The following is a 26,479-nucleotide window of genomic DNA, read 5'->3' as shown; positions in this document are numbered from 1 at the left end:
GGGAAAAGCCTATGTCTCTGAAGCCCCTTTCACACAGCGCGTTGATCCCGAGAAATTGCAGAGAAATTGCCAGAACACCTTCTGTGTGAACGCTAGGGGTGTCGAAATTAATCGTTTCTACGATGCATCGCGATGCAGACGAGGACGATTCGGTATCGGTTCAGTAATAGACCATAACCGGTTATACTGACGCTTTTCTGACGTCATTTGTCGCGTGTGTGCTTTGTCGCGGTAGCATACAATGGCAGAGGAGGCGAGAAGCGAGTGCGAGTAATTAAAAATGCTCGGAATACTTTAAAAGCCTACATGTATTCTGGGCACATTTCGGCTCTAATGAACAACCTGGTAAGCACGACCTTGAGAAGACACGCGCTGTGCGCGCTCATGTCACGCACACATAGAGCTGATTTAAGTATCCGAACCCTATGGTCAAATTACAATTATTCTGTGTTATTATGCGTGATTATAAATGGATGATCGTTACCTTCAACAGCGGGCTCGGCGACGGTTGATGCGCGCATCTCTATGGTAACATTATACACTGATGAATGAGCACTGCTTTTAAATGAAAATTTCTTTACAACAAAATTGATTTGACACAATTTAATTTACTAAATGGCATAAACAGGCTTTACTCCCTTGAAACTTAAACTGGAATGTCACTGTTTCTGTCAGTGCGACTTCCCCAACAGGCGAACACGCGCAAGATGAACAAGGATAACATCCGATTCCGGAAAATCACTGGCAGTGTGAATGAATCAAAGTCAAACGAACCCGGGTCAAATCTCAGGTCACTTTATCCGTGTATTTTCCGGAATCTCTGTGTGAAAAGGGGCTTAAGGCTTTCGGTTGTGGATAGTAAAACATATCCCCAACATTTATCAAGTTCATGGATAATTGTGAATACATTTGTTAATAATTATGAGTCTAATTTCATCCCATAATAGAACTGGAGCATGACAACCACAGATGCAAATAAAAAAATAGAAAACATTACAAAGAACAACATTAGCATGAGTTTTCAAAAGAGATTTACAAACTGACAAGGAAGGAGCTACTGTACTAGCAAGCTATTCCATAATCTGTACCCACCACCGAAAAAGCTCAATCCCCTCAGCATTTCAGCCTCGAGCAAGGGACTGTTAGTTAGTTTTGATCACCAGATCTTAAAACTTCTCGAAGGACTGTAGTTCAGACAGATAGATAAATATGAGCTATATTATGTGAGTATTTATACACAAATAGGAGAATTTCTAAATCAATCCTAAATTGAACTGGTAAACAATGTAGAGCTCACAGAATGGGAGAGGATAACTGTTTTTTTCCAGACACAAAGCGTTTAATTTTAGATCGTAGGCGAAGCTGAAAAAACTAGAGGCAACAACAGAGAAATTGTGTTTAATGTTAGCCGACTATCCAAGAAAAAAACAAAGTTCTTTACTCATTGGGAACAGTGTTCGAACTATACCGTGTCCGTTGGGGGAGCCCACTTGTTTTGGGGGGTTTGTGCACTTGCGCGTGCCGAGGACTGAAGCGCCTTTCAGACAGGACGCAGAATGTGCGGTGCTGCGCTATGAAACCCATTCATTTCAAAGACTTCCAAAGATACATAACAGCTACAAGTGTATGCACTGTGCAAGCACTATATACAGGATTCACCCTATTATACTTTATTGACACAAATTGATAAGTCAAACAGCAAACAGCCACCTACAAAAAGTCTATAAATAGTCTATAGCTACATAGGCTGTCTTTGAGTTCACTTGAACAAGGGTTAAATTACTCGTCAGGCAACAGAAGAATACCTTAATTCCTCCGTTCAATTAGGCCTAAGATATCTAGAGTCACGTAGACCTATAACAACCCAGCCACAACACATAATTGGGAATAACATGCCTTTAACACAGAATGGATTTCAAGGACTTAGTCCATAGATCAATGGCCTCCAACGTTTATATTTTTTCGACGAATCTTTGAGTTAATATACTAAACATGATTGGAATTTGCACCGCAGCGCCACCACAACTTGATGCTCATGACAAGAATAGCATGTATAGTTATCTTTATTGAAGTAAATTAGGTTTAAATCGCCGTCATGCATGAATGAATGATATTTTTGCTATTTTACACATAATAATCCACGATGGATTACATTACACAAAACTGAAATTGCACGTCAAAATAAAACAGTCAATATTTTTTGAGACCCCCCAAAATTTCACGAATCACGGTTTCAGGGGAGCCCATGTCTTATTAAGGGGAGCCGAGCCCCCCCGTAGTTTGCACCCTGGGAATTAAAAACAGAAAGATTTTACAGGTCGATGTTATTGACCTCAGATTTGTCGGATCAGCCAAAAACTATAACTCGGCCTTGGATTCATTTAAAGATAGAAAATGACTAGCTAACCAAAGCTTTACCTCATCCAGACACGCTAACAAAGGTTGTATTGCCGAGAACGAGGAGTCGTTTTTTTTTAAGCAGATAAACCTGAGTGTCATCCGCATAGAAGTAGAAAGATCAATAGAATTGAACCCAAGGGAAGCATGTAAAGAGAGGAGCGATGGTGCAAAAACAGAGCCCTGGGGGGAGTCCAGAGTTAAGGAGAGCAGCAGAGGTGATCAAATTGCCTATCCTGACAGAAAAATATCTGTCTGATAAATAAGATTTAAACCAGTTAAGAACGAAACCTTATCGCCCCACATAGGATTCTAATCTAGATTAAAGAAACATGCAATCAACAGTCAAATTTAAAATAACTAGAACCACAGAATCACCAGCAATAGTAACCATTAAAGTATCATTGAAAACTCACAAATTCACTGCTGTGAAAAGACGTAAAACTTGACTAAAAACTTCAAAGATATGATTGTTGTTTAAAAATGACTGAAGTTGACACAACTTCACTTTTTTCAAATATCTTAGAGATAATGACAGAAATAGGTCGGAAATTAATTAAAACAGATGTGCCTAGAGAAGGCTTCTTGAGTAAAGGAGTAACTGGCCAATTTTAGGCAGGCATGAACAGAACCAGTTTAGTAAACATTTGCTCAGGAAAGACCTGGGCCAACAGACTCTATTAACGATTTAGAATACTGAGGGTGCGTCACATCATGAGAGCAGAAAGAGGGTTTAAGGGTGGGAATTATTTATTTAAGGGATTGTAGGGAAATGGGATTAAAAACCTCCCAGGAGACTTCAAGATCAGAAATAGAAAACCCATGGGTGAGCACTAGGTGCACAGTATCTACAGGAGTAGGATCCTTTCCTTTGCCAACATGACTCCTTTGGGTTTTGTACACAAAAAAGTTACATATTCTCAATGAATTATTATTTGCAACTTTCATTTTGACCCTCAATGCTATACTATCAATGCCATTCGCTATTGTCATTGAGTTGAGTAAGTGTTTTGAAAACATTATTCATAAATGCTTATTTATAGACAAATCATTAAGAAATGACTCACGTTTTTTGTGATGTGACTGCTATCGAATGGTTTGCTGCTTCATCTTTCAACAAGTTTAGGCTAAGTTCACATTGTGAGGCTTAGTGCTCAATTCCGATTTATTGCTCAGATCAGATTTTTTTATATGTTCACATTGTTGTTTTAAATGTGGTCAATATCAGATTCCAGTGTGAACAGATCATAGTCCTGGACTGACCCGCACGAGCAAAATAACAATAAAAGACGTCACAGAGCACGCTGTCATAAGTAAACATGGAGGTCGGAGCTTATTAAAGTAAGGAATTACGAATTTATTTGGAGTGCAAAACATCTGACCACATATGGAAGTGGCCCATATCAGTATTAAAAAGATCAAATTCCATGTGGTTTGTACTGTTCACACTGTCATGACAAAATCAGACTTGAGTCGCATTTGAGCAAAAAATACTGATTTGGGCCACATTTACCTGCATTCTGAACACAGCCTATGTAAACCCTGCATGACATTGTGCCTCGTTCAGAAAACAATCCACAATGAAATGTTCCAAACAAGCATATAATCCTCAGACGCAATCCAGGACATCAGTAGATATACCATCCACTCGTTCCTAGCGCTGGGGTAAGTTTTGAAGTCTGTACCGAGACGCAAATAAGCTGTCTAAACTGAATGCATCAAAATGAATGATCCAAAATATTACTTCCTTTCCTCGTCCATTTGTCCAGTTGTGAGGAGTACCTCAAGCACGTGGAGTCCATCAGAACTAATTCCAAATGAATAAAATGAGATCGACAGCACAACGTCTGGATAAAGGTTGCTTACAATTATGAAGTCTTAGGTCTTTTGGAATTTACATTTCTCATCTTTAAAATATGCTATCTAGGGTAAACAAGCCAATGACTAACCATGTAGCATATCCAAAACAATGAACTTTGTTCAATAGGCCAAACATGCACTACTGCATGGCTGATGAACCATCAGAAGTATTCTACAATAATGTATATGCATTGCAAACACGATGTAACTTAATACTTTTTGCAGTGAAGAATAACATGTATGCACTCGTGCATTTCATACCAATTTAACTTATTATTCCCTTGTGCAGTTAAGAACAACACATGTAATATGCCGTTTCATTGCATTTTATGCACGAACTAACGTATTCGATTTTGCAATGAAGAATAACAAAGAAGATATTCTGTTTCATTGCCCTGCATAAAGACAATACAATTGCATTCCAAGAACAAACTCCTTGCGTTGTGCATTCAAGGGATACAAATAACATATGTCCTGATGCATTTCATTGCATTGCAAACACGATCTAACTTAAACTGTTTTGCATTGAAGTATAACATGAAATATGTGCTGTTGCATTGCATTGTATACGAGATTTATTTTATTCAGTTGTGCATTGAAGTGAAACAAAATATGTGCTTGTTGCATTGCAAACACGATGTAACTTAATGCGTTTTGCAGTGAAGAATAACATATATGCACTCGTGCATTGCATACCAGATTTAACTTAATATTCCATTGTGCATTTAAGAACAACACAAAAAAAATGCATACAATATCTAACCGAATCCCTTTAATTTTTAATTATTTTATGCATTGGAGGTAACGTGTGTTGCATTGCATTGCATACACAATCTAACCTAAACCGTTGTGCATTGAAATATAACATGAAATACGTGCTGTTGCATTAAATTGTATACAAGATTTGTTTTATTTAGTTGTGCATTAAAGCGATAACATAAAATATGTGCTGTTGCATTGCACTGCATACAAGATCTATCTGAATCCCTTGTGCATTTAAGAATAACACATGAAATATTCTGTTTCATGGCATTGTATACATGTTTTAAAGTATTAAATTTTGCATTGAAGAATAATAAATATAGTAAGATACAAATGTAAAATATTTTAGGGTTTTGAAATATTCTGTTTCCATGTCAACACATTAAACATTATTATGCTGTTTATGTCTATTTATGTCTTTTTCGGGTGCTTGGCATGCTTGAATTTTCATGATCTTTTGCACTCACGTCGTGCCCCCCTTGAATTCAGTCAAAACTTGAATCTATATATATATACATACTTGCACGTATATGTACGTAGTTCTCATTGAACTGAACACTGAATTCTCATTGGGATCTGTAGCCCCCTCTTTTGACTAAAGTGGTGGTGATAGTCTTACTAACCCTTAACCCTGACCTACATTGGCTGTAGGTCACCAAACTCTGTACTTGTACTCTGTACTCTTCTCATCAAGCTGGACAAAATACAAATCTAAATTACAGTCATTAGCTCCAACCAACAGGAAGTCAGCTATTTTGAATTTAATGTGTAATTTTTTTAAAAATTGCAGGTTCTGAATTTTTAAATACTGCTCCTAGAGGATTCATGCGATACACACCAAACTTTGTCAACATGATACAAAGACATTGGCTGTTTCGGAATTCCAAAACGCAAAGAACGGACCTGTGTTCTCGGTTTTGACAGGCGACCTTGAAAGAACGAACATGGAAGGACACAGAACGCATCTTTGTGAGAATTGAGAACATGTTTACTAATGCAGAGTTCACACTCCACGATTTTCAAAGTAGTCAGGTCACTGTTCTTTCCACACTGCACGACTATCTGGGGTAGCATTCAGTTGCTGCTGTGTGCACACTGCACGATGGATCAGCAACAGGAGGTTTCACATTGCATGACTTTACAAAAGAAAGAATCACCGACAACTTCTGTCTGGTCCACAAACTACGTTTCACAACCAAACGCACACGAGAAGTAATAAGGAAATAACGCAAGATCACCGGTGCGTAAGGATTAACCCTCTGGGGTTTAAGGGGTTTTTGGGGTCCTTGAGATGTTCTGACATGCCCTGACATTTGTGCTTTTTTCAGTTGCTTATAAACATATTAATGGCAAAGGTGTAATTACACTCTATTCAACACAAACAGGGCTACCATAATATGTGAGCAACATGTATGTACATGTTTGTATTATTGAGGGAATATTGTTTATGCATGGATATTAAAAAAAATAAAAAAAGTTTCTGAAATAAGGCCACAAAACATACTAAATATGTGTCCACAAGACTTTTGACTAATGGATGTCGTTGCCTAGAGTTTTTTCTTCAAAATGATGTGAAAATCATCCTGCCTAATCATTCACATAAAACAATACATTGATTTAAATTTTGTAAGACACTTTTTGTTTGAAAGGGCAATATGCGCAAGGGGCGTCAATGATTTCATCACCATCATGCATATTTAGTGATTCACACCTGAGGAGACAATGGGGCCCGCATACTTAATGAGCCATTCATTCAGGTGTGTCACTGAGCCACAAGAAAGAATGCAAGAGCAATATATACGTGTGTGTGTATATATATATATATATATATATATAAATATATATATATATATATATATATATATTCTACCAAATTGGTTCACATCTCATTTTTTTTTATATTTTTCCATGTCTAGTAATTGTGCAGTTAATTCTCATACTGTATTTTCAGTTTTGAAATATGTATCCTCTCCCCAAATTTGACACTAATAAAATACATACTATAGGCTATTTAACATATGAGCAAAAATTGGCAAACAAAAGCTTATTTGAGGTGGCAAATATTTTAGAGGAAAAATGTATAATCTATCCAAAACTAGTCAACGAAATGTTGTCTTACATATGTCTGTAACATAGGTCTTTCGTTTATATAAGAAATATAAATGTTAATTTGCAGTTTAATACGTTGCTTATACAAATACATTTTATTTCAGTCGATTTTTACTCATCTCAGTATAGCAATATAGTTTGCTAAAAGCGGATCATTCATTCACACACAGAAATGCGATTCAAATTTAAACTGTCTTTTTGCGAGTTGTGGTAAACAGCGCATCTCTGCCGTTCATTCATTCACACACAGAAACGCGATTCACTTGAGAATGAAAAAAACTTACTACAGTATTCCTCAGTATTATCCTACAGTATTATTATACATATTTTAAAGTTAAGGATTCATTAGTTTTTATATAGCTTACATTGGAACAGTATGTTGCAAAGTTGATGAGTTTATTTTTGACAGAACATAGCCTACTATATATTTAAAATAGGAGCAGAAACTGGATGACAAAAGCTTATTTGATATTTTAGAATAAAAACTTTATAATCTATCCAAAACTATGAAATGTTGTCTTTCATATTTCATCTGTAACATAGTAGGCTAAACATAAACAACAGCGCCCATCTGTGCCGTTAATTCATTCACACAGAAACATGATTCAAATGTAAACAGTGTTTTTGCATTTACAGACATTAGAGCAAAGCACAAGAATAAAAAACTTAGGCTACTAACAATTCTCGGCTAGATCGGTCGCTCCTCAAAATGAAAATAAACCAGCACATGTTCTGAGGTAAATGTCCCAGGATTACTCCTCACAGTCACAGCCTCGCAAGACGAAAAAGTACATTAATCTGATGATTAAATTTGTTGTGTTTTCGCTTTTATGAGGGGCGTTGACACGTTTGCATGTGTCGCTTCAGATCACTTGCGTCTGAATAGCGCGCGCTGTCCGTGGGCGTGTCACATTAGCAGAATAATGAGCTGAGAGAACGATCATGAGATCGGCTGACGCCTCTCTCTTTTTTTATAGATTACATAAACAGAGAATATTTATTTTAGTTTTTAATTAGATATTTTAATAGTACAAACTTAAATGATCATAAAGATATATTGCTCATGCTTGGGTGAATAGTATTCGCTGAGTTTTGAGAAGAAAAGTCTCAAAGAAAAGTCTTTTTTGCTGAAAAGTTTAGAGACGTGCTCCAGAAAAAAGGTTAACGGAGATGGAGAGACAGAAAGCACACCCTGTTTATTTTCTTTATTTTACAAAAGCACAATGTTTTATTTCGATTGTAAGTGGGCACATAAAAAAATAGACATTCAACAGTTTATTTTTTTATATTTCTTAAGTGTGTATGACCAAAAATGACAGAGTATTTTAAGTCTATTTTCCTGCTATGTGAAAAAAATCGAGCAAAATGCGCCGGCGCGTTTGTCGACCACAGAGGGTTAACCCGCAACTGGAATTGTTATTAAAAATGATAGCCTGCAAGAAGATTGCGATCCAAATTGTCTGGGTGCTGATTTGCAGCGAAAAGTATAAAAGGAAAAACATGCAGGAGGAAATGGTTGGGGAGACGCAGGGAGCAAGGATTGTATGTTCTGCGTTGGGGGTGAATAAATAATTTTGCAATGTGCTACTGGCCAAGCAAATGCTTGTGCTTTGTTAATAGATAAATATATCTATTAAAATATTGATATAATTCAAACAGCAGGATTTTGAATCGGCGATTTTCTCTGATTGCGTCTTTGATCATTCACACTGTGTGATTGTCACTCACGTGAATAAGCACCGATTTGCTATGATTTTGGGCATTTGTCGGCTATCTCGCAAAACCTGACGGCGAGCAGGTTTTTATAATTAAATATTATAATTTGAGAAAAATAAACATATCAGTTTAACCATTATTGTGCAGTCCTATTGCATAAATCCAGCCTACTAAAATGTTCATTAACAATGATCTAACTTATTTTGTTATTGCACCAAGACTGGAAAAATGTTAGAGATACTTACGTTACTCCTGGATGAAGGTTGTATTTCCTTTTGCCAAGCCTAGTTTGTTGCGCAAAGAAATCATACCGCTCCGACTTTTTCCACATGTAATAAAAAGCCACACAATCTCCGACAGACCGAGTTCTGACCTGAAAATGGATAAGGTTTGCTAAACAAAAGGTTTGAATTACCATATCTAGTGGCCCATATACTTATTTAGCAGAGATGACGGCTAGACTCATTTAAGAGCCCCACAGGTATTTTTGTTGTTGTTGTTTTTTTAACATTTATAAGCATTGAAATGACAAAACGGGAATGTGAAGGTGGCCAATATGGATTGACATTCCTCAAGTGCAAATGAAGTGATTTGCCGATTGGAATAAACTTGTTATTATGATGCCATAAAATGAGCACTACCTTGTTGGCCTGGATAAAATGAAAGTCTTTTCCGTAAGCTTTTAATCCTTGTTCAAAATTCCTGCATTCTTCCTCTGACCAAACAGATAGTTCCTCTGTAAGAAAGATTAAACAAAAGCAATACATGTAAGATTAAGGCTGTCAATGGATTAAAACTTTAATTGTGAATGATTTTTTTGTATGGAACATATTCAGTTTCTTTAAAAGAAAATACATACTTTATACTTATATTCAATTTGTGTGCATTTTAAAATTCTGATCAGTTTTTTAGAAGTCAGTCATTACAGAATTAATCAATTAAAATAACACTGAACAAATGTTACCAACAATTAAAAGAAATTACAGTTTATACATATTGAATTTTTTGCATGACAGTCCTTATAACTGCACAGTCCTCGTACACCTTAATTCTATCAGACACTATACAGTGATCTTTCAACAGTGATTTTTGTTTTACAGTGATATCCACGTAAATCAAGTTTATACCACTAATCAAAACACAGGCTTTATGACAGCGCTTGAACTCGGAAAAGGCATATATTCCCATCCCCCCCCCCCCCCCGCGCATTATTTAAGTAATTAAAATAATTTAAATGTGCGTTTAGTCAAAAAAAGGCTTAAATTAACGACTACTAGTGGGGGCATACCTAGTTAAATCTGATTCTGTTGCATCGAACTGTATGAATACAGTCTGATATTAACCTATTGATATCTAGTATTATTTTAATATATTTTCTTTCTAATTTTGGTGTGTTACTTTAAATAAAAGTGTGGTTATTTTATTTCATTGGCTTGTATTTTTAAAATTCAGATTAAGTTAAATTATTGAATTATTTTGTTTTTATTAAAAGTCTAATAACAATACAATAATACAAAAAACTAATTTAAAGTAAGAAATTCATAATTATTTTTAAAAAGGTAATTTCAATATATTTTCTGTCCAATTTTGGTGTTACTTTAAATAAAAGTGTGGTTATTTTATTTCATTGGCTTGTATTTTTTATATTCAGATTTAGTAAAATTACTGAATTTAATTATTTTTCTTTTTTTTAATTAAAAGTCTCATAATAATACAATTACACAAAAAAGTATTTTAAAATGAGAAATTAATAATTATTTTTAAAAAGGTAATTTTCAGTTTTTGGCCAAGTGAATCCAGAATTTTCGGTTTCGGCCCAGAATTTTCATTTCGGTGCATCCCTACCAGAAATTATTTTCTAGAGCCACAGCGGTTAAGCAGCAGAAACACTGTCAGTGTGAAAGGAAAGCACAAATCTAGTCTGTTGAAATGCATAACGATTTGTACTGCCTCAAACATTAGATGAAAGACGATAATGGCATGTAACAGCTTTGTAAGGCTCACCTCTGGCTGCTTTAACGTTAAATCTTAATCTTCGTAAAGCTTCATCTGTATCAAAATTACATTTCACCAGCTCATATAATGCCTGAGGGGAGAAAACACTATTTGTATTGTGTATAACGTCACAGTTCTCAGCATTTGAGTACAAATTAAATAATTACAATATTATCATTATTATAATTAAATTACAGAGGCGGTCCTTAGTACCTGCTCATTGTCTTTGATGTGGGATCCTTCTGGAATAGCATCTACACCTGTCTCCTCTCCCGTCCGTCGACAGGCTTCAGAGAGAAACTCAACCACAGTGTTTTCAGGAAGGATTTCAGGATTCCACAGCAGCTGGTCGTCATTTTCATACACTGTGGATTCAAAGCATATCATTCACAAGAATGCGTAACATATTGATGTCTCCAAAAATGCTAACCATTTCCAATTGTCTTGTAATAAAAAGAATGAGTTAAAAAATGACATCATACTATGATTGGTTCAGTTTTCATTTCATCAGTGAACATTTGTATACCATGGTCTGTCTGAATACTTGATTCTGATTGGCTTGAAGGTGTGCATTAAAACAGTTTAATCACGTTCTATATTAATGCGCTGCTTTTATTTAAGCACACACAAATACATCACTCACACACAGTGACTGGAGATCGCGCTGCACACTAGGGGCCTTATTTTAAGGATCTAAATGCATGATCTAAAGCGCACAGTGCAAGTGCACTTAGGTCGTGTCCGAATCCGCATTTGCTAGTTTAATGAAGGGAAAAATGGTCAGCGCGCCCGGTGCATGGTCTAAAAAGGTTGTCCCTATTCTCTTAAAGAGTAATGGGTGTGTTTTGGGCGTAACGTGCAATAGACCAATCAGAGTCTCATCTCCCATTCCCTTCAAAAGACAGTTGTGCTCGCGCCATGGCGGATTCGCTATTTACATGGCAGAATATGCAAGCGGAAAAACTGAACGCTTCTCTAGCGAGGGAACGGATCTGCTCGTGCGCAAGGTTAAAGTGCAAGCAGACCATCTACGGGACAAAGTGTACGCGCATTGTGGACCCGCCTATAGTCGCATATTACTAACTGTTAGCATATTACTTAACTATTACGTTAATTAGCTTTAACTTGTCAATGCTGGCAAATGACCATAGTATAAGTGGGATAATCCACAACTATCTGTGCTTTAAATTATCTGAATGCACTCTTCTTTGCCTCCACATTGTTGTCAGTGTTTCCCACAGGATTCATTCAATATTTGGTCCCAACTATTTTTGTAACCCAATTTAAAGTAACACCAGGTAACTTTTGCTCTCGGGGTCCCCCTACAGTTGGGAAACAGTATTGTCCTCTACTACTGTCGTAAACTCTGTCATCGTGCATTTGTTGACAACCATGATAGCTCTGAACACTGTAGGAGGAGGTCACATGCAGGTGTTCTGCTTGCGTTGCGTGTGAAATGTCTTCATCCCAGGTAGAGTGGCATATATTTCAGCATGTCATATGAATATAATTTCATGGGTTTTATTTTTTTTCTAACGACAAATGATCGCGATGATCACGTTTACAAGCCATTGTCATTATAGTAGCCTAGTCTATTGGTTACCGTTTTACTGAATCTATATGATACTTCAATGCAATGTTTGAGTGGTAGATAATAAACATATATCGTCAATATTATAATATCAAGCTACCATAAATAAATCTGCAAATTTTACAAATCGATTTGCATTATAACTTGAGGCAAGACAAATAATCATTACCTGATTCATGAAGATAAACGGAGGATAAGATAGCTTCCGTAACATAGTCAGGCAGACAAAAAAACACCCCAGACAACGGGGTGTCATTGGTTGTTGCGTTAAATGTTACCCAGATACAATAGTGTTATTTTCTGATTGGCTAACAACACCAGACGAACAACACCTGAGGAGACGCGCTTGAATTCATGCCTGTTCCACAGTGAGAGCGGTGCGGCCAGAGTTTTGGGCGCTGCGGCATATTAAATATATTACAAATAGTTTTTCAGCGTGAGAAATACAATGTGTTGTGTTGTGTTTCTTTTGTTGTGGTGCAGTAATGTATAATCCTGCCAACCCCCTTTTTTATTTTAATAGATCAGCATATGTCAAATCTACCTTTCTCACAGTCTTTGTATTTGCACAGTCCAGATGGTGTTTCTGCCTGATACATGGAACCAACCATGATTTCCTGTTAAGAAATACACATTTGTCAAACATTTCATGGTAAATAATTTTTTTTTTTTAAAAATATGATAATGAAAGTGTTTACTTTCTTCCAGTCTTCAGATGGAATATAGTCATCATCCTCCTCTGACTCTTCATCAACTTCATTATCTAAAAATGTTACGTAAAAACAGTACTTAAGTATAATTCAAAGATTATGTTGATAAACATCAAATCAAATGAGGAGCTTATATGTCTCTTACTCTGAAAGTAGCCACGGTTCTGTGATCGTATGAGTTCAGCTGTGTGACAGGCTTTTACTGCACAAGCTCGACTCTCAGCGGAGTGACTCTCATTCGCCATTCTTGTGGATACATTTGCTCCATCCTCCTGAAAAAAATCATTAAAACATAGTAAAAGATAAATTAACTGAAAATTTCTTGCCAAATTATTCTAAATGCTCTCCATAATTTTGACAGATATTAAAAAAAATCTTGTCTATTGAATGTCCTTACTTTAGAAATGTCCAGTGATGGTTAAATGGCTTTATAACACTTTTTCATGTTAGATACCGATACCGTAGCCTTGAGTAGCTGCTGATACCGATACTGTTACATCAGTACTGTTTTTTCTTGATCAGTTTAGATACTACACTCTGCTTTATTGTAAATAAAGAGAAAACAGAAAAATAAATAGGATAATTGTTCACACCAAGACCGATATCAATCAAAATAACTATAATGATAAATATATTAGTGTCCACACCAACTCACAATAATGTTCTGTTTATTTTCAATTCTGCACAACAGTTTATATAATAACTTTAAATGCTTGAGCTCAAGGTAGATTCTAATTAGCTGTCAATGTTTTTATCGTTCATCAGCTGGAAAAAATCATTTTAAAAGTAATTCTAAAGATATCCTTCCTCTGTGGCATCATTGTTAAAGTTGTGGTGTGGACTTTCCTATTCTCATGGAATTAGAATGATTATTACAACTTTTTAGTTAGCATTATAATTTTTTATATTGTATGTACATGCACTACCACAGTGTTTGCAGTGAATCTTTGCTTTATTTATGAAGAAACACCCCAACACTGAACTGCTTTTTAACAAGCAAACCTGAAAATCACTTGTGCTGAAATCGATTAATCAGCACTCAATTAACGTAACCATTTAACTAATTAACATACCTAATTCTAATTATAGATCAATAGAGTAATGAATGGACCACAATATGCATACACTGCCCGTTTTTTCACATATGTGATATGAGAAAAATCAACAGAACAGTTTGCTTTATAACACTTTATCATGTTTGATACCGATACCTTTGAAGACAGTTTTTTAAATATCCGGCTCAAATAGGGCAATACGAGTTCCATGTTTTAAAATCTGGTAGTGATCACAGCAGTATATACATAAGATGGTGACAAATGCACTGCAGCAGATTTGTGTTAATTTTCACGATGCGTTTTAATGCCTGTAGCCAGTGGTTAAAGTGGGATTTGGTAGGTGGGGGAACCCTCAAATTTTGTGTAGGTGCAACAGGGAAAAATGACTCACCGTGGGACAACATATTGAGTATCGTTGTATAGCAATACTTTTTGGGACAAGAGTGTCACTGTGGCACCACATATCACAATACGTATTTACTTGATATTTTAATGGTTTTATTTTGGTCCATCAACAATGATTTGATGATGATACTATGTTAAAATTGCTGAACACTGGGCCAAATATTGAGCCCTGGCATTGTAGCCACATCAGCCCACATTATCCCACAGCCCCCACAGCCACGTGCATTTAAATGTGTGGTAGTTAGGGGGGTTTGGGGGCATGGTCCCCCGAGAAAAATTTGATTTCTCTGACCTACATATGTGCAATTTAAGACTTCTGAATGCCAAAAAAATGGATAATAAATAGCTTTAAAACCATGTCAGTGTGCATTAGATTATTTGTCAATACCTGCTCTCTCATCTTAATCTTTCTTTTTCTCTCAGTCTCCTTATCCTGCCGTATTTCTTCCCCTCCTAAAGCTGAACTTTGACTGATAGTCTTTTCATTTTCGTCTGTGTCAGTGAAGAAAGTAAACATAGGCTCAACTGATGAGTTTTATGAATCATTTTCTTAGATAAGTTAATTTACTCAAGGCTACCAGATCAGCGTTGTCATTAGGAACCTTCTAAAAGCTTTGGAATTTGAAAAGTAATTTTAAATAATGCAAATTATAGGCTACTTTTAACGCAGTTAATGGAATTGGCAGACGTTCCCTTAGGCATGCGTTGTGGAAACGCATCAAAGCATTCTCAGGTATAAATATGCAGCATTAATGCACGGTGATTTTGAATGAATATTTAATGTCGATAATGGTTACATAATGTTAAAACTAATCCTGCTATTGATATCTTTGTAAGACTGCCGACCCTATAGAACAGTGGCAAGGGAAAACAATGTCCAGCGAAATATCGAACATTAAACTAACTTTACCGCGCTGAACCACCGTGAGTGCATTTCAGTGGGGAGGAAGGGAGTCGCCCAGTCGGTCCATCTCGGGACCAGCGAGATTCGTTGAGATTAATGAATCTATTTATTTAATAATTTCCATTCCGGCCCACTTTAACCCCTGCCTGTAGCTAGTCCAAAATGCTGCAGCCAAGCTTTTAACCAGGTCAAGAAAGAGTTACCACATTAACCCCAGTAATGGTGTCTCTACAAAAGATAAACTGTGAAGTTTACAGTTGATTTTAAAATGATTTTTTTTTTTGTTTACAAGCCCCAAACATTTTCTTGACCTTCTTCACCCTTAATCTATCATCAGAGTGCTCAGGTCTTGTGCTCAGTTACTGCTGAGTATTTCCCACTGCCTAAGAATTGTCTGTGCTTGGCCCTAAACTCTTCAATTGTCTTTCTTACCATGTGAAATCAGGACCATCAATAGTGGTTTTTATTAGTCTTTCAATATGTTAAAATATAAGTTTGCATTTAAGGTCAACTTCTGTTCTTTTAAATGTGCTTAATAAATAAAGGTTGACTACGTCCATTTTTAAGGCCTGTTTCCACTTGTTCATGCCTTTTCTCTGATTTGATAGCTATCCAATCGTGAAAACACCAGGTGTAAATGTCAGGTGTAACAGACGGATTTAAATCTGATCACTTAAAGGGTTAGTTCACCCAAAAATGAAAATGATGTCATTAATGACTCACCCTCATGTCACTCCAAGCCCGTAAGAATTCCGTTCATCTTCAGAACACAGTTTAAGATATTTTAGATTTAGTCTGAGAGCTTTCTGTCCCTCCATTGAAAATGTATGAACGGTATACTGTCCTTGTCCAGAAAGGAAATAAAGACATCATCAAAGTAGTCCATGTGACATCAGTGGGTTAGTTAGAATGTTTTGAAGCATCGGAAATACATTTTGGTCCAAAAATAACAAAAACTACGACTTTATTCAGCATTGTATTGTCTTCCGGTTCTGTCGGGTATCCGCGTTCAGTGACGCTGCTGACGTAAGACGCTGCTGACGTGTGTCTGGTGCGCCCGAGCTTCGTTTACAGTCTGAGGGAGACGCACGGTGAAACAAAACAATCTTCACAAACATGTCTAAGGATTTCCACACAGAGGAAGACTTGCATTTTTTTGCCCAGTCATATTTATTTGAACCCGAATACACGGACGCACCAGATACACGTCAGCAGCTACTTACGTCATCAGCGTCACTGCGGACTCGTGAACGCGGATCCCCAACAGAACCGGAAGACAATAAAATGCTGAATAAAGTCGTAGTTTTTGTTATTTTTGGACCAAAATGTATTTCCGATGCTTCAAAACATTCTAACTAACCCACTGATGTCACATGGACTACTTTGATGATGTCTTTATTTCCTTTCTGGACAAGGACAGTATACCGTTCATAAATTTTCAATGGAGGGACAGAAAGCTCTCGGACTAAATCTAAAATATCTTAAACTGTGTTCTGAAGATGAACGGAGGTCTTACGGGCTTGGAGCGACATGAGGGTGAGTCATTAATGACATCATTTTCATTTTTGGGTGAACTAACCCTTTAAACCACTTCATGAGGTGGTTTGAGACGCATTCCAAACGAAACTGTACAAGTTTAAATGCATCTGGTTGTTAAAGCCACATAAGAAAATTTTACTCCTTCCAAAATAGTAATAATAAACACGTGAGCGTGTTATAGGCTACCGGCTCCTGGTAGCCAGATATAACAGGCTACTGCAACACACATGGCATTCGCCACAGGTTGAGTACCTGAGCATCTCTTCAGCAAGCCGACACACACATTGCCGCAAATGAAACTGAAAGTTTGCCGTCCCATCCTGAAGCTTAACACACAGTGATCTACATTAAAAGTAGTGAGACTAAATTATTGTACCAGTGCTGATGCCGCTCTCTATCCTATTGTGGCCTTTTATCTTGTAACTAGCTGATGATAAATAAAATGCAACGCATGTCTGTTGCTTTCGTCGAGGTTAACTCTGTTAAATTTGCATATAGTGCAGGGATTGAAGATCAGATTTATATTTATTTTGCAGAAACGTTAATGTGGCTAAGTGTAAAAGGAACCGTTTTAACAAATCAGATGGCAATCCAATCAGTAAAAGTACATGAAGTAACCAGGTGTGTGAACAGGCGTGTGAACAGGCCCTTAGAGATCAGACAAATGGTAATTTCAGCCCAAATTTCACCATTTAAGTTTTTAACTTCTATGACATTTTCAGACTTTGTGTTTTCCAGGGCTGTGAGAACCCAGTTAGAAATCCATGTGGGAACCAATTTTAAGTTCTGGTAGTTTTTGCTGTGTATGCATCCTGAGCTCAACAACAATATTATAATATTACTTAATACTCACATTTAAGTGATATGAATAATTGGGCATAGGTTTCTTATGGGACAGACCTTGCTCTTCTTCAGTTCTCCAGTGCTTCTGCTGCTTTCATCATTATCCATATCCTCTCCTTCATCATCATCCTCCTCCTCCTCATCTCCATCCACATCCTCTTCCTCATATTCCTCATCCTCTTCCTCAGGTGATCCACTGCCTGCATAACCATAAAGGCTCAGGAGCTCCTGAATGGGCATTTCTCCCTCCTGCAGTTCACAGAAATCAAGTTTACAGAATGATCCCAAATGATCACCTTTATTTATATAGCACTTTATGCAATACAGTTTCAAATCAGTTTCAGAAATTAACAGGAAAATAACGATCAATGATGCAAGCTTCAGAGTTCAGCTATAATCAGCTCTACAGAAAAACAATACTATCGTTATTCCGCTCAATTCAATGTTGATTCAATTCAGTTTGTAACATTTAAACTCAAAATTATAACGAGATCACAATGTCCGTGTATGGGACATTGTGTATGTGAGTGGAGGTAGTGCTTTGGGGTCTGGCTGGGGCTGTCAAGTCATATGGATCTGTTTTTTTGTATAGCTTTTAATTAAAGGTGCTCTAAGTGATGTCACACGTTTTTTAGGCCAAAACATTTTTTGTCACATACAGCAAACATCTCCTCACTATCCGCTAGCTGCCTGTCCCCTGACCACACCGTAAAAAAAACGCAGTCTCTTCAGACACCCCAGGCTCCACAAATGGCAACAAAAACAAACTAGGGCCAACCAGCAACACGAAACATTACAAACTGTTCCAGCCAATAACCAACAAGAAAGATTTGGGGGGTTAAAGCGCGGATGAGGAGGAGGGAGAGTCTAGCTAGCCTCCATTTTGTTGCCGTTTTGACAGTACTTTGAACGTCAACAAGATGACAACCCAACATCGCTTAGAGCACCTTTTAGGATGCAACAATTTCCGGTTTGATAAACCACGATAAAATGTCCTGACAGTTATAGCATTATAGGGATGGGACGGTATGCAAATAGTGACCAAAATTATCGTGATTATCAATATTATCACGGTTTTGTTAAAACGAGATGAAAGTGTTCAAAAAGAACTGATGCTCACACTGAAAACATTTCAACAAGTTTTATATTTGAAAATCAACAAACAACCAATAAAACCAGCGGCTCTATGCACTTTTTAAGTCAAGATTCTATTCTGTGGCATTTTCTTCCTTATAATGACCGTCGTCAATAGCAACGCATTATAACCCAGCACACATCCATGTATCATAACGGACGCGTGGTCTCATTTCATTCAAATACAGCTTGCCGTCTTGCGTCACCATTTTTGATTGTTTTGAAAATGAAATCAGAGTTGGTTTATTGTTTAGAGATTGATAATATTGTTGCGATCATCTTGTCTGGATTAGTTTTGTCCGCTGTACAAAATGTATTTAACGGGTAAGATTTAAAACATTAATCTCAATTTAATATGTCCCCGTAATTACGTGGTAAAAAAAAAAAAAATTCAGTGTAATAAGTGTACAATGAATATACATTATTATCTCTTAAATGTCACTCTTAATAGTCTTGTTTGAACTTGATCGTTCGTCTTGCTGCGAACTTTTCCTCGCGGAAGCTTTAAAGTTAGCTTAAAGTTAGGTTAAAGTTAACTTGTTCGCAATACAACAGTGTGTGATGGTCACACAGGACGGCTCGGCAGATTTGAAGTGTTTACCTCTATCGCAGCGACTTTCTTTGTGCATGTTCTGCAGACAAGGTAACCATCCTCGATTAAGTGTCCCTCAGGACTTTTGTAAAAGCCAAAATATGACCACACCTCAGATTTGGTCCTCTTAAAAGGCTGAAAAATCTCCCGAGCACGGTCACTGCCTTCCGTCATTCCTTCTCTAATAAAAATAAAAACCAACATTGCGCGCCTGTGTCAAACTGTTGCTGGCTGGACAGGATTTATGTTATTAAAATCGCGATAATCAAACACGGTTTTAATGATAGTTAAATTTTCAACAATAATACTAACCGTCAGTACATTTTATTGTGGTTTATAGTAAAACCGGTAATCGTCCCATCCCTCTAGCATTATCGTTTTAAATTTAATTATCATTAAAACGGTGTTTGATTATGCGATTTTGAAAACTCATGGTAAATCCTGTCCAGCATGCAACCTTGTTTTTTAACAGTCTTTTCAGTCTTCTTTGAGGACCAAATCTGAAGTGTGGTCATATTTTGCCTGAGGGAAACTTAATCGAGGATGTTCACACTGTCTGCAAAACATGAAAAAAGAAAGTCACTGCAAAAAGAGCAAAAACCTCAAATCTGCCAAGTCATATTCGTGACCACCACCAATTGTTGTATAGCGAATGCAAGGCAATTTAACTTTTGCCTCAATACCAAAACTAAGTCTGGGAAATAAATGGACACAAAATATTGTTTTGATGTTAACTTGTATTATCTTACTTTTAGTACGCAAAGTTTCCGCGAAGAAGCAAGAGGCTTTGAGCCAAGATGAACAAACACGTTTAAAGAAGTCTATTAAGGGTTACAAATAAGGGATAATGTATATTCATTAGGGGTGTAACGGTACATGTATTCAGTCACAGGCAATCCGATCCAGAAGGGGGCGAGCGAGGCAATGCAACGCTGTTTGCTACCAGTAAAAAGCACAGAAGAAGAAGAGGCGCTGATCTGTTTACATCTTTCAACTGCAGAAAGATATCAATAAAACAGCTTGAGAATAATATATCACGTATCATTACATTTACCTAAGGCATTTAGTGTCGACATCAGGTTAGTTTGCTAGACTCTGAAGAAATGAACTCTAGAGAGAAGCGTTTCGTATATGCACTATATTAGCATATTCATTATATTTACTTAACCTGTTAGTAATGTCTTGATTATTTAATGTATGTGTAAATACATTTGTCATGAAAACAAGTTATGACAGCCACTGTGTAAATGATTATATTTCAAAAAATGAATTGAAGTAGAAAATTAACTTTATAATTAGATATAGAAGTTAATGCAAAACCTGCATTGTGCAATTTACAGTACATTTTTTTATTTGAGATTATATCTAAAAATAAATAGCAACTAAATTTAATAGTTTGGACTATGTTGTTAATTGTAACCTTTAATATTATAGTAATGTGTAAGGACTCTCCAAATAGTTTATAGCATTACCAAAGATAGATTTTTTTATCCTTAAGAAAATTTTAAATATAATAGAATTTATTCTTATAATTTATTACTTGGTGCAAGTGGCTTTGAATGTTCATGGTATTACCCGTGCACTTTACTTCTTCCAGGCAGTTCTTGTATATAGCATACTCTGTCGATTTTGTTTATCCCATCAATGGTATAAAAGCTCGTTGTCCGGTAATTACCGGACATTGGCGGGGGAAAAAAATGAAATGTCCGACAAAATTAAATCTCTCCGGTCAAATTGTCCGATTAAAATTGCCTAATAATCCCGCCCCCTAAAACAATCTGAATTTGAGAATAAGCCTAAAATGTATAAAGCAAAAATACACAGACCTTTGGCTGTTATAAATATAAAGGAACAGGCTCTACTGTTTGAAAGTTATGAAACAACATCGCATGCTGCATTTCAAATAAAGCGCACGCCTAAAACGGCTGTAATATAGACCTAAACAAAGAATGATTGAGTGAGACGTTTCAAATATATATGAATATGTTTATATCAGTTAACTGAATATGTTTGTTCAGTTTATATATGAATAAAATGTGTAATATCCTAAACTAAATCTGTTCATCATATGAAGCGATCGTGTCTCTTCAGAAAATTTGGACTAAAACACTCAATTCATATTGATTCGTTTTACTATCTCTTTATGAACTTTTTTTAAAGTGACGTCAAAGTGGTAGTTGCGTAGCTGTCATTGGAGGGACAGAAATCACTCAGATTTCATTAAAAATATCTTCATATTGTTCCGTATCAATATGTGGGTGACTCCCGGGACTTAATAGGCCCTTGTATGTGAGAAGAGTTAAGAACACATGTGGAAAAACAGCTGCTACTGTTAATGCAGAACTTTTATTTAATAAAAAAGTTTGTATTATACCCTTCTTTTTAACTTGCTATTATTATTTTACTAATTTCAGAGGGAGATTGAAGCTGGTCGCACACCATACCAGAAGTGTCAGGACAACTCACTGGCATTGCACAGTAGACGCATCATTCTGTACTCGCATACTGAACGAAGCAGTCCAAATAGTAAACCTACCTAACACACACGCACAGGCGCACACATACACCCAGTTTATTCTCTGCTATCTGCATCTACATAAACATATTAAAAACCTTTGAGTTAAACTAACCCCTTGTGACATGCTGTTTGTTTTTTGTTTTTTACTTGCTGAAAACAGCTGAAACGTGTTGAGAATCATTATAAGATTAAACCTTTGCGAGTTCTTCAATCTCATTGCCAAAGTTAGTGTCTCCCTCTGGCAGCTCCTCATCTTCAGGAGTTTGATCATCATCATAATCAGGCAACAGCATCTCTGTTGACACGTCAAAATCAACATTGTCAGAACCAACCAAAACTCATGGCATCAAATCGTGACTATGTCCCTCCATGATAAGAATAATAGTAACAGTCTTACCTGGGCTTGAACTCCCCAAGGAGGGCTACAAATTCAATCAAAAATAGAACAAAAAAGTTAAAAAGAAGTGGGAAAAAATATATGCTGTAACATTTGGATGAACAATTTCTTTTTTTATAACTAACAGATATCAGGTTTGATTATGAGGACAGTGTTGTTACTGTGTTGGGTGGCTGTTGGATTTCTGATATAAAATATGGGTCCTCATGTAAAGTCAGTTGTGAACCACTGGACTAAAATAACAGTTTAAAATACAACTTTTTTTATGCAGACTGTGTTTAAATCAACTGTAAAACTCCCATAAAGCAAAACATTAAATTATCAAAATGACCAGTGAAATCTGCTAATTGTAATGATCCATGATCAATGATAGATATCTGTGTGGGTGACTATGTATGGCAGGCATCCAAGCAGACATAATTCAGAATAAAAAGATGCACTACAGCAGTTTTTTCAGGGATCTATATTATTTTTATTTAGTTTGTACACTAACAAAAATGCCTTCTGTTATATTAAACCTTACAGTAGGCCAGGGTTAAAACATCCATGATAAAACCAAAGGAATCAGAGATGCTCTGTGTGTATGCCTTTGGAAGTTAAGTCTGATGTCTAACTGTTAGCTAATACTTTGTCTAGCCTTGATTAGGGAACACTCTTTTAATTATAAATCTGGGCATTGAAATATCCATAACTTCAGAATTTAGCAAAAATAATCAACACAATCGTCCGTGTTTATGTAAATATATCAGATATAATTAATGTACGGTAATCCGTTAAAGTAAGGTGATAATAGAGTATCTGGCTAACTGAAGGCGAGCTAACTGCTATTAACTTTGCAGAAATAAAATTTCAAAGAATTCAACGCGTCTTTCGACCTAAATTACCGCACAACCTAATACGAAATATATAAGAATTACTGTAATTTTTAGATCCATTAACAAAAATATTTATTCGGTTAACTGCTAATAAACGGTTATTTATTTTTGGCAAATAATTAAAATAATTTCCTTCTTACCTCCGCCATATTTACAGCGCTGCTGAGGATCAGCGGAATGTAGGCGGAGTCAGTGGTAATCCCCGGATGCTCTCTCTCTCTCTCTCTCTCTCTCTCTCTCTCTCTTAGTTCAGTTTTTATGTTTAGCGTCATACAGATTTAAAGGAAGAAACAACAAAATAATTAAATGTAACCCTTAAATAATTTTGTTTTTCAGGTACGGCAGTTCTTCACATGTGCTCTTTGAGACTAATGGAAAGTAAACATCCAAAATACAAATGTAAGTGTTTATTTTATTGCACTTTATCTATATATTTATTTATTTGTTTATTTTATTTTCAAAATGAGAGGAAAATAAATTTCCATTTAGCAAATTCTTAGGCCTAAACTACAGAGGCCAAACTTTGCAGTTTTATTCAGATATTCTGAAGATTTGTACGAAGGTGTCTGTTCATGTTTTCCCTCCTTTTTTCTGGCTTTTATATGAGTCACAAAATGAGAACCAAAACCCCCTATTATGTAAAAACGGCCCTAATAAATATTAATATATTTAAATAATTATTATTTACTTACTGTATATCATAATTATTTATAGCATATAATTTAAATATTGAATACACCCATATAGAAAACACATATTTTTAAGCTGTTATTTATTTAAAAATGTATGTTTTTAATTAGTAACTAGATTAGAACGTTTGGGGTGTGAGTGTGTGAAGTTAGGTAGCCTATGTTTTCCACAACCTTATTTTACTGAATAAATTGAAAAACCCAATTATAAAACCCCATATATTGAGGAAACCACTGGTGAAGTCTACCGGTTAAAATTCTTATTTTATTTGGGAAATATCATATAGACATAAAGCAAAGTACATTGCTAAAGTATATTGCTACATACTATTCTCTTATCTCAATACAGGACAATAGTAAGCTGTTAAAACAGCTTAGCTGTTGAAAAATACTTGATGTATTCGATATGTTTGATTTTTGATATATACATCATTTAAAAGATTTGTGTTTTTTATGACTCTGTATTCAACTATTGTTAACTCAATTTAAAAAAATCTTCTGGGTTTTGACATCATCCCTGAACCACTTTTTACTTTTGTTTTTTAATTGAACTTTCAAAATTACAAAATTCAGCAAGTTCTCTTGACATTTCACTTCTTCTGTTTTTCCAAATTTTGCAAAGAATACAAAGTGAAACAACAATACATAAAATGAAACACTTAGAAATTGTACACATCTCATGCCGAAAGAAAGATGAACATGAACATTCAAAAATTAAATGCACAATAGACTCTCTTTCACAGTTGCAAAAAGAGTATTTGTAATCTATATTCAGATAAAAACGCACTTTCACATGATATATTCTGGCAGCAAATGTGCTGTCAGCTTCCATGCGGATCCAACATAGGCTACTTTAAACATTGAAATATCAATCTCAAACAAAAATAATGGTTTGGATCAAAACTCAACATTGTATCAATGTCACCTTATCTGGGATCTAATTGATTGGTTATCATGAATTAAATCAAATGTATCTAAAAACAAAAATTTTTGGAGGCCTTACTTCCAGTTACACCAAGTGCCCTGGTTTCTGACCAGAGATATTATTTTGATAGTAAAGTATTCATGACAATACAATGTTCTTTAACTTAAATATGGCACTAAAATTTCATAGTTCATCAATACTCAAAAGTTGACCATAAGAATTCAATAGGCTACTACAGTACCTAAGGCTGCATAGTGAGGCTGTGTATGGCAGGAGGAATTGGCATATAAAACTATAGTTTGACTATAAATATATTTTAGATAGTTACAATTGTATTTCAACGAGTCATTATATGATTTGACTTGTCAGATTGATAATTAGAGATATCTGCAATTATAACTGCACTAAGAAATTAAATCCGAGATATCTCGAATTAGTCAAATCAATAGACTGTAAAAAAAAAAAAAAAAAATTAAAAAAAACAAGATAGACAATGCACCTTCACTCTCTTCCATTGTAGACAAGTGAAGCCGTCAATGTTCCAATATGGCCCGGAGGCTGAGTCTGTGCAGAGATGAGCATGAAGTGAACTGCTCCTCACAGAACTGTGATCCTCAGTCACATGGAGAGCTTGGGTCTCACGGTCAACTTCACCAAGAGCTCATTACTGCCCAGTCAGTCAATTTCCTTTCTAGGAATAGAACTGGACTCAGTGGCCATGACGAATCGTTTATCGACACAGCGCGCGTGCCGTGTTCGACACCTAGCCACGTCTTTCCAGAAGGGTAGCATCATCCCTCTGAAGACATTCCAGAGAAAGCTGGGCTTACTGCGCATGCGCCCACTCCAACGCTGGCTCAATGCTCGTGTATCTCTGCTGGCTGCGACTGAATCAGACCTGTATTACGGCTCTGCAGCCCTGGTTAACAGCCGACTGGTATCAGTGGGGTGTGATGATGGGAGCGGTTTCGTACCGAAAGGTCATCTTGACAGATGCGTCCAACCCAGGTTGGGGTGCGCTCCTCGAGGGCAGACCGGTCTTTGGGCTGTGGTCAGACCAGGAGAAGCTCCTTCACATAAACTGTCTGGAAATGATAGCGGTCGAGAACGCACTGAAGCGCTCTCTCCCGCTCATACAGGACCACCATGTTCTAGTCCGATCAGACGTGAACCATCAGGGCGGCGTCAGATCCAGGAACCTCTGCGATCTGACAGAGCGCCTCTTCCCGTGGTCTCAGCATCACCTTCCAGGAGACTTGGGATGTCTGTATTGTGCAATATTAAATTACGGAAAGAACTGAGTTTCACTTTATAGTCTATTCTTGTAGTTTTAATAGGTTTTCAAAGTAACTTGAAAGTAAAGTAATTAGTTATCTGATTACTTTTTACATGCAGTAATCAGTAATGTAATCAAATTACAATTTTAAAGTAGTAATTAGTAATTTGTAGTGGATTACTTTTTT

General features: G+C 36.3%; 1 protein-coding gene across 1 annotated transcript in view; it reads right to left on the bottom strand.

Annotated features, from left to right (window-relative positions):
* The window catches only part of mier1b (mesoderm induction early response 1b, transcriptional regulator), a 30,907-nt gene extending 7,304 nt beyond the window's left edge, over positions 1–23,603 (bottom strand). Inside the window, exons 1-11 of the mRNA XM_077248660.1 lie at positions 23,543–23,603; positions 22,528–22,552; positions 22,325–22,425; positions 17,944–18,135; positions 13,286–13,412; positions 13,129–13,193; positions 12,975–13,047; positions 11,053–11,204; positions 10,849–10,930; positions 9,486–9,580; positions 9,090–9,217 (exon numbers count right to left, since the gene is read on the bottom strand). Of these exons, the coding sequence (XP_077104775.1) occupies positions 9,090–9,217; positions 9,486–9,580; positions 10,849–10,930; positions 11,053–11,204; positions 12,975–13,047; positions 13,129–13,193; positions 13,286–13,412; positions 17,944–18,135; positions 22,325–22,425; positions 22,528–22,552; positions 23,543–23,551 (1,049 nt within the window). The 5' untranslated portion in view covers positions 23,552–23,603. The remainder of the gene's footprint in view (positions 1–9,089; positions 9,218–9,485; positions 9,581–10,848; positions 10,931–11,052; positions 11,205–12,974; positions 13,048–13,128; positions 13,194–13,285; positions 13,413–17,943; positions 18,136–22,324; positions 22,426–22,527; positions 22,553–23,542) is intronic.
* Positions 23,604–26,479: the final 2,876 nt, after the last annotated feature.

The sequence above is a fragment of the Siphateles boraxobius genome, unplaced genomic scaffold (assembly GCF_051911475.1).
Source record: "Siphateles boraxobius isolate OS27281-9 unplaced genomic scaffold, OSU_SipBor_1 1, whole genome shotgun sequence".
Taxonomy (NCBI): Eukaryota; Metazoa; Chordata; class Actinopteri; order Cypriniformes; family Leuciscidae; genus Siphateles; species Siphateles boraxobius.
Note: the sequence above shows the minus strand (reverse complement) of the source record. Positions and strands in the feature narration are given on the sequence as shown.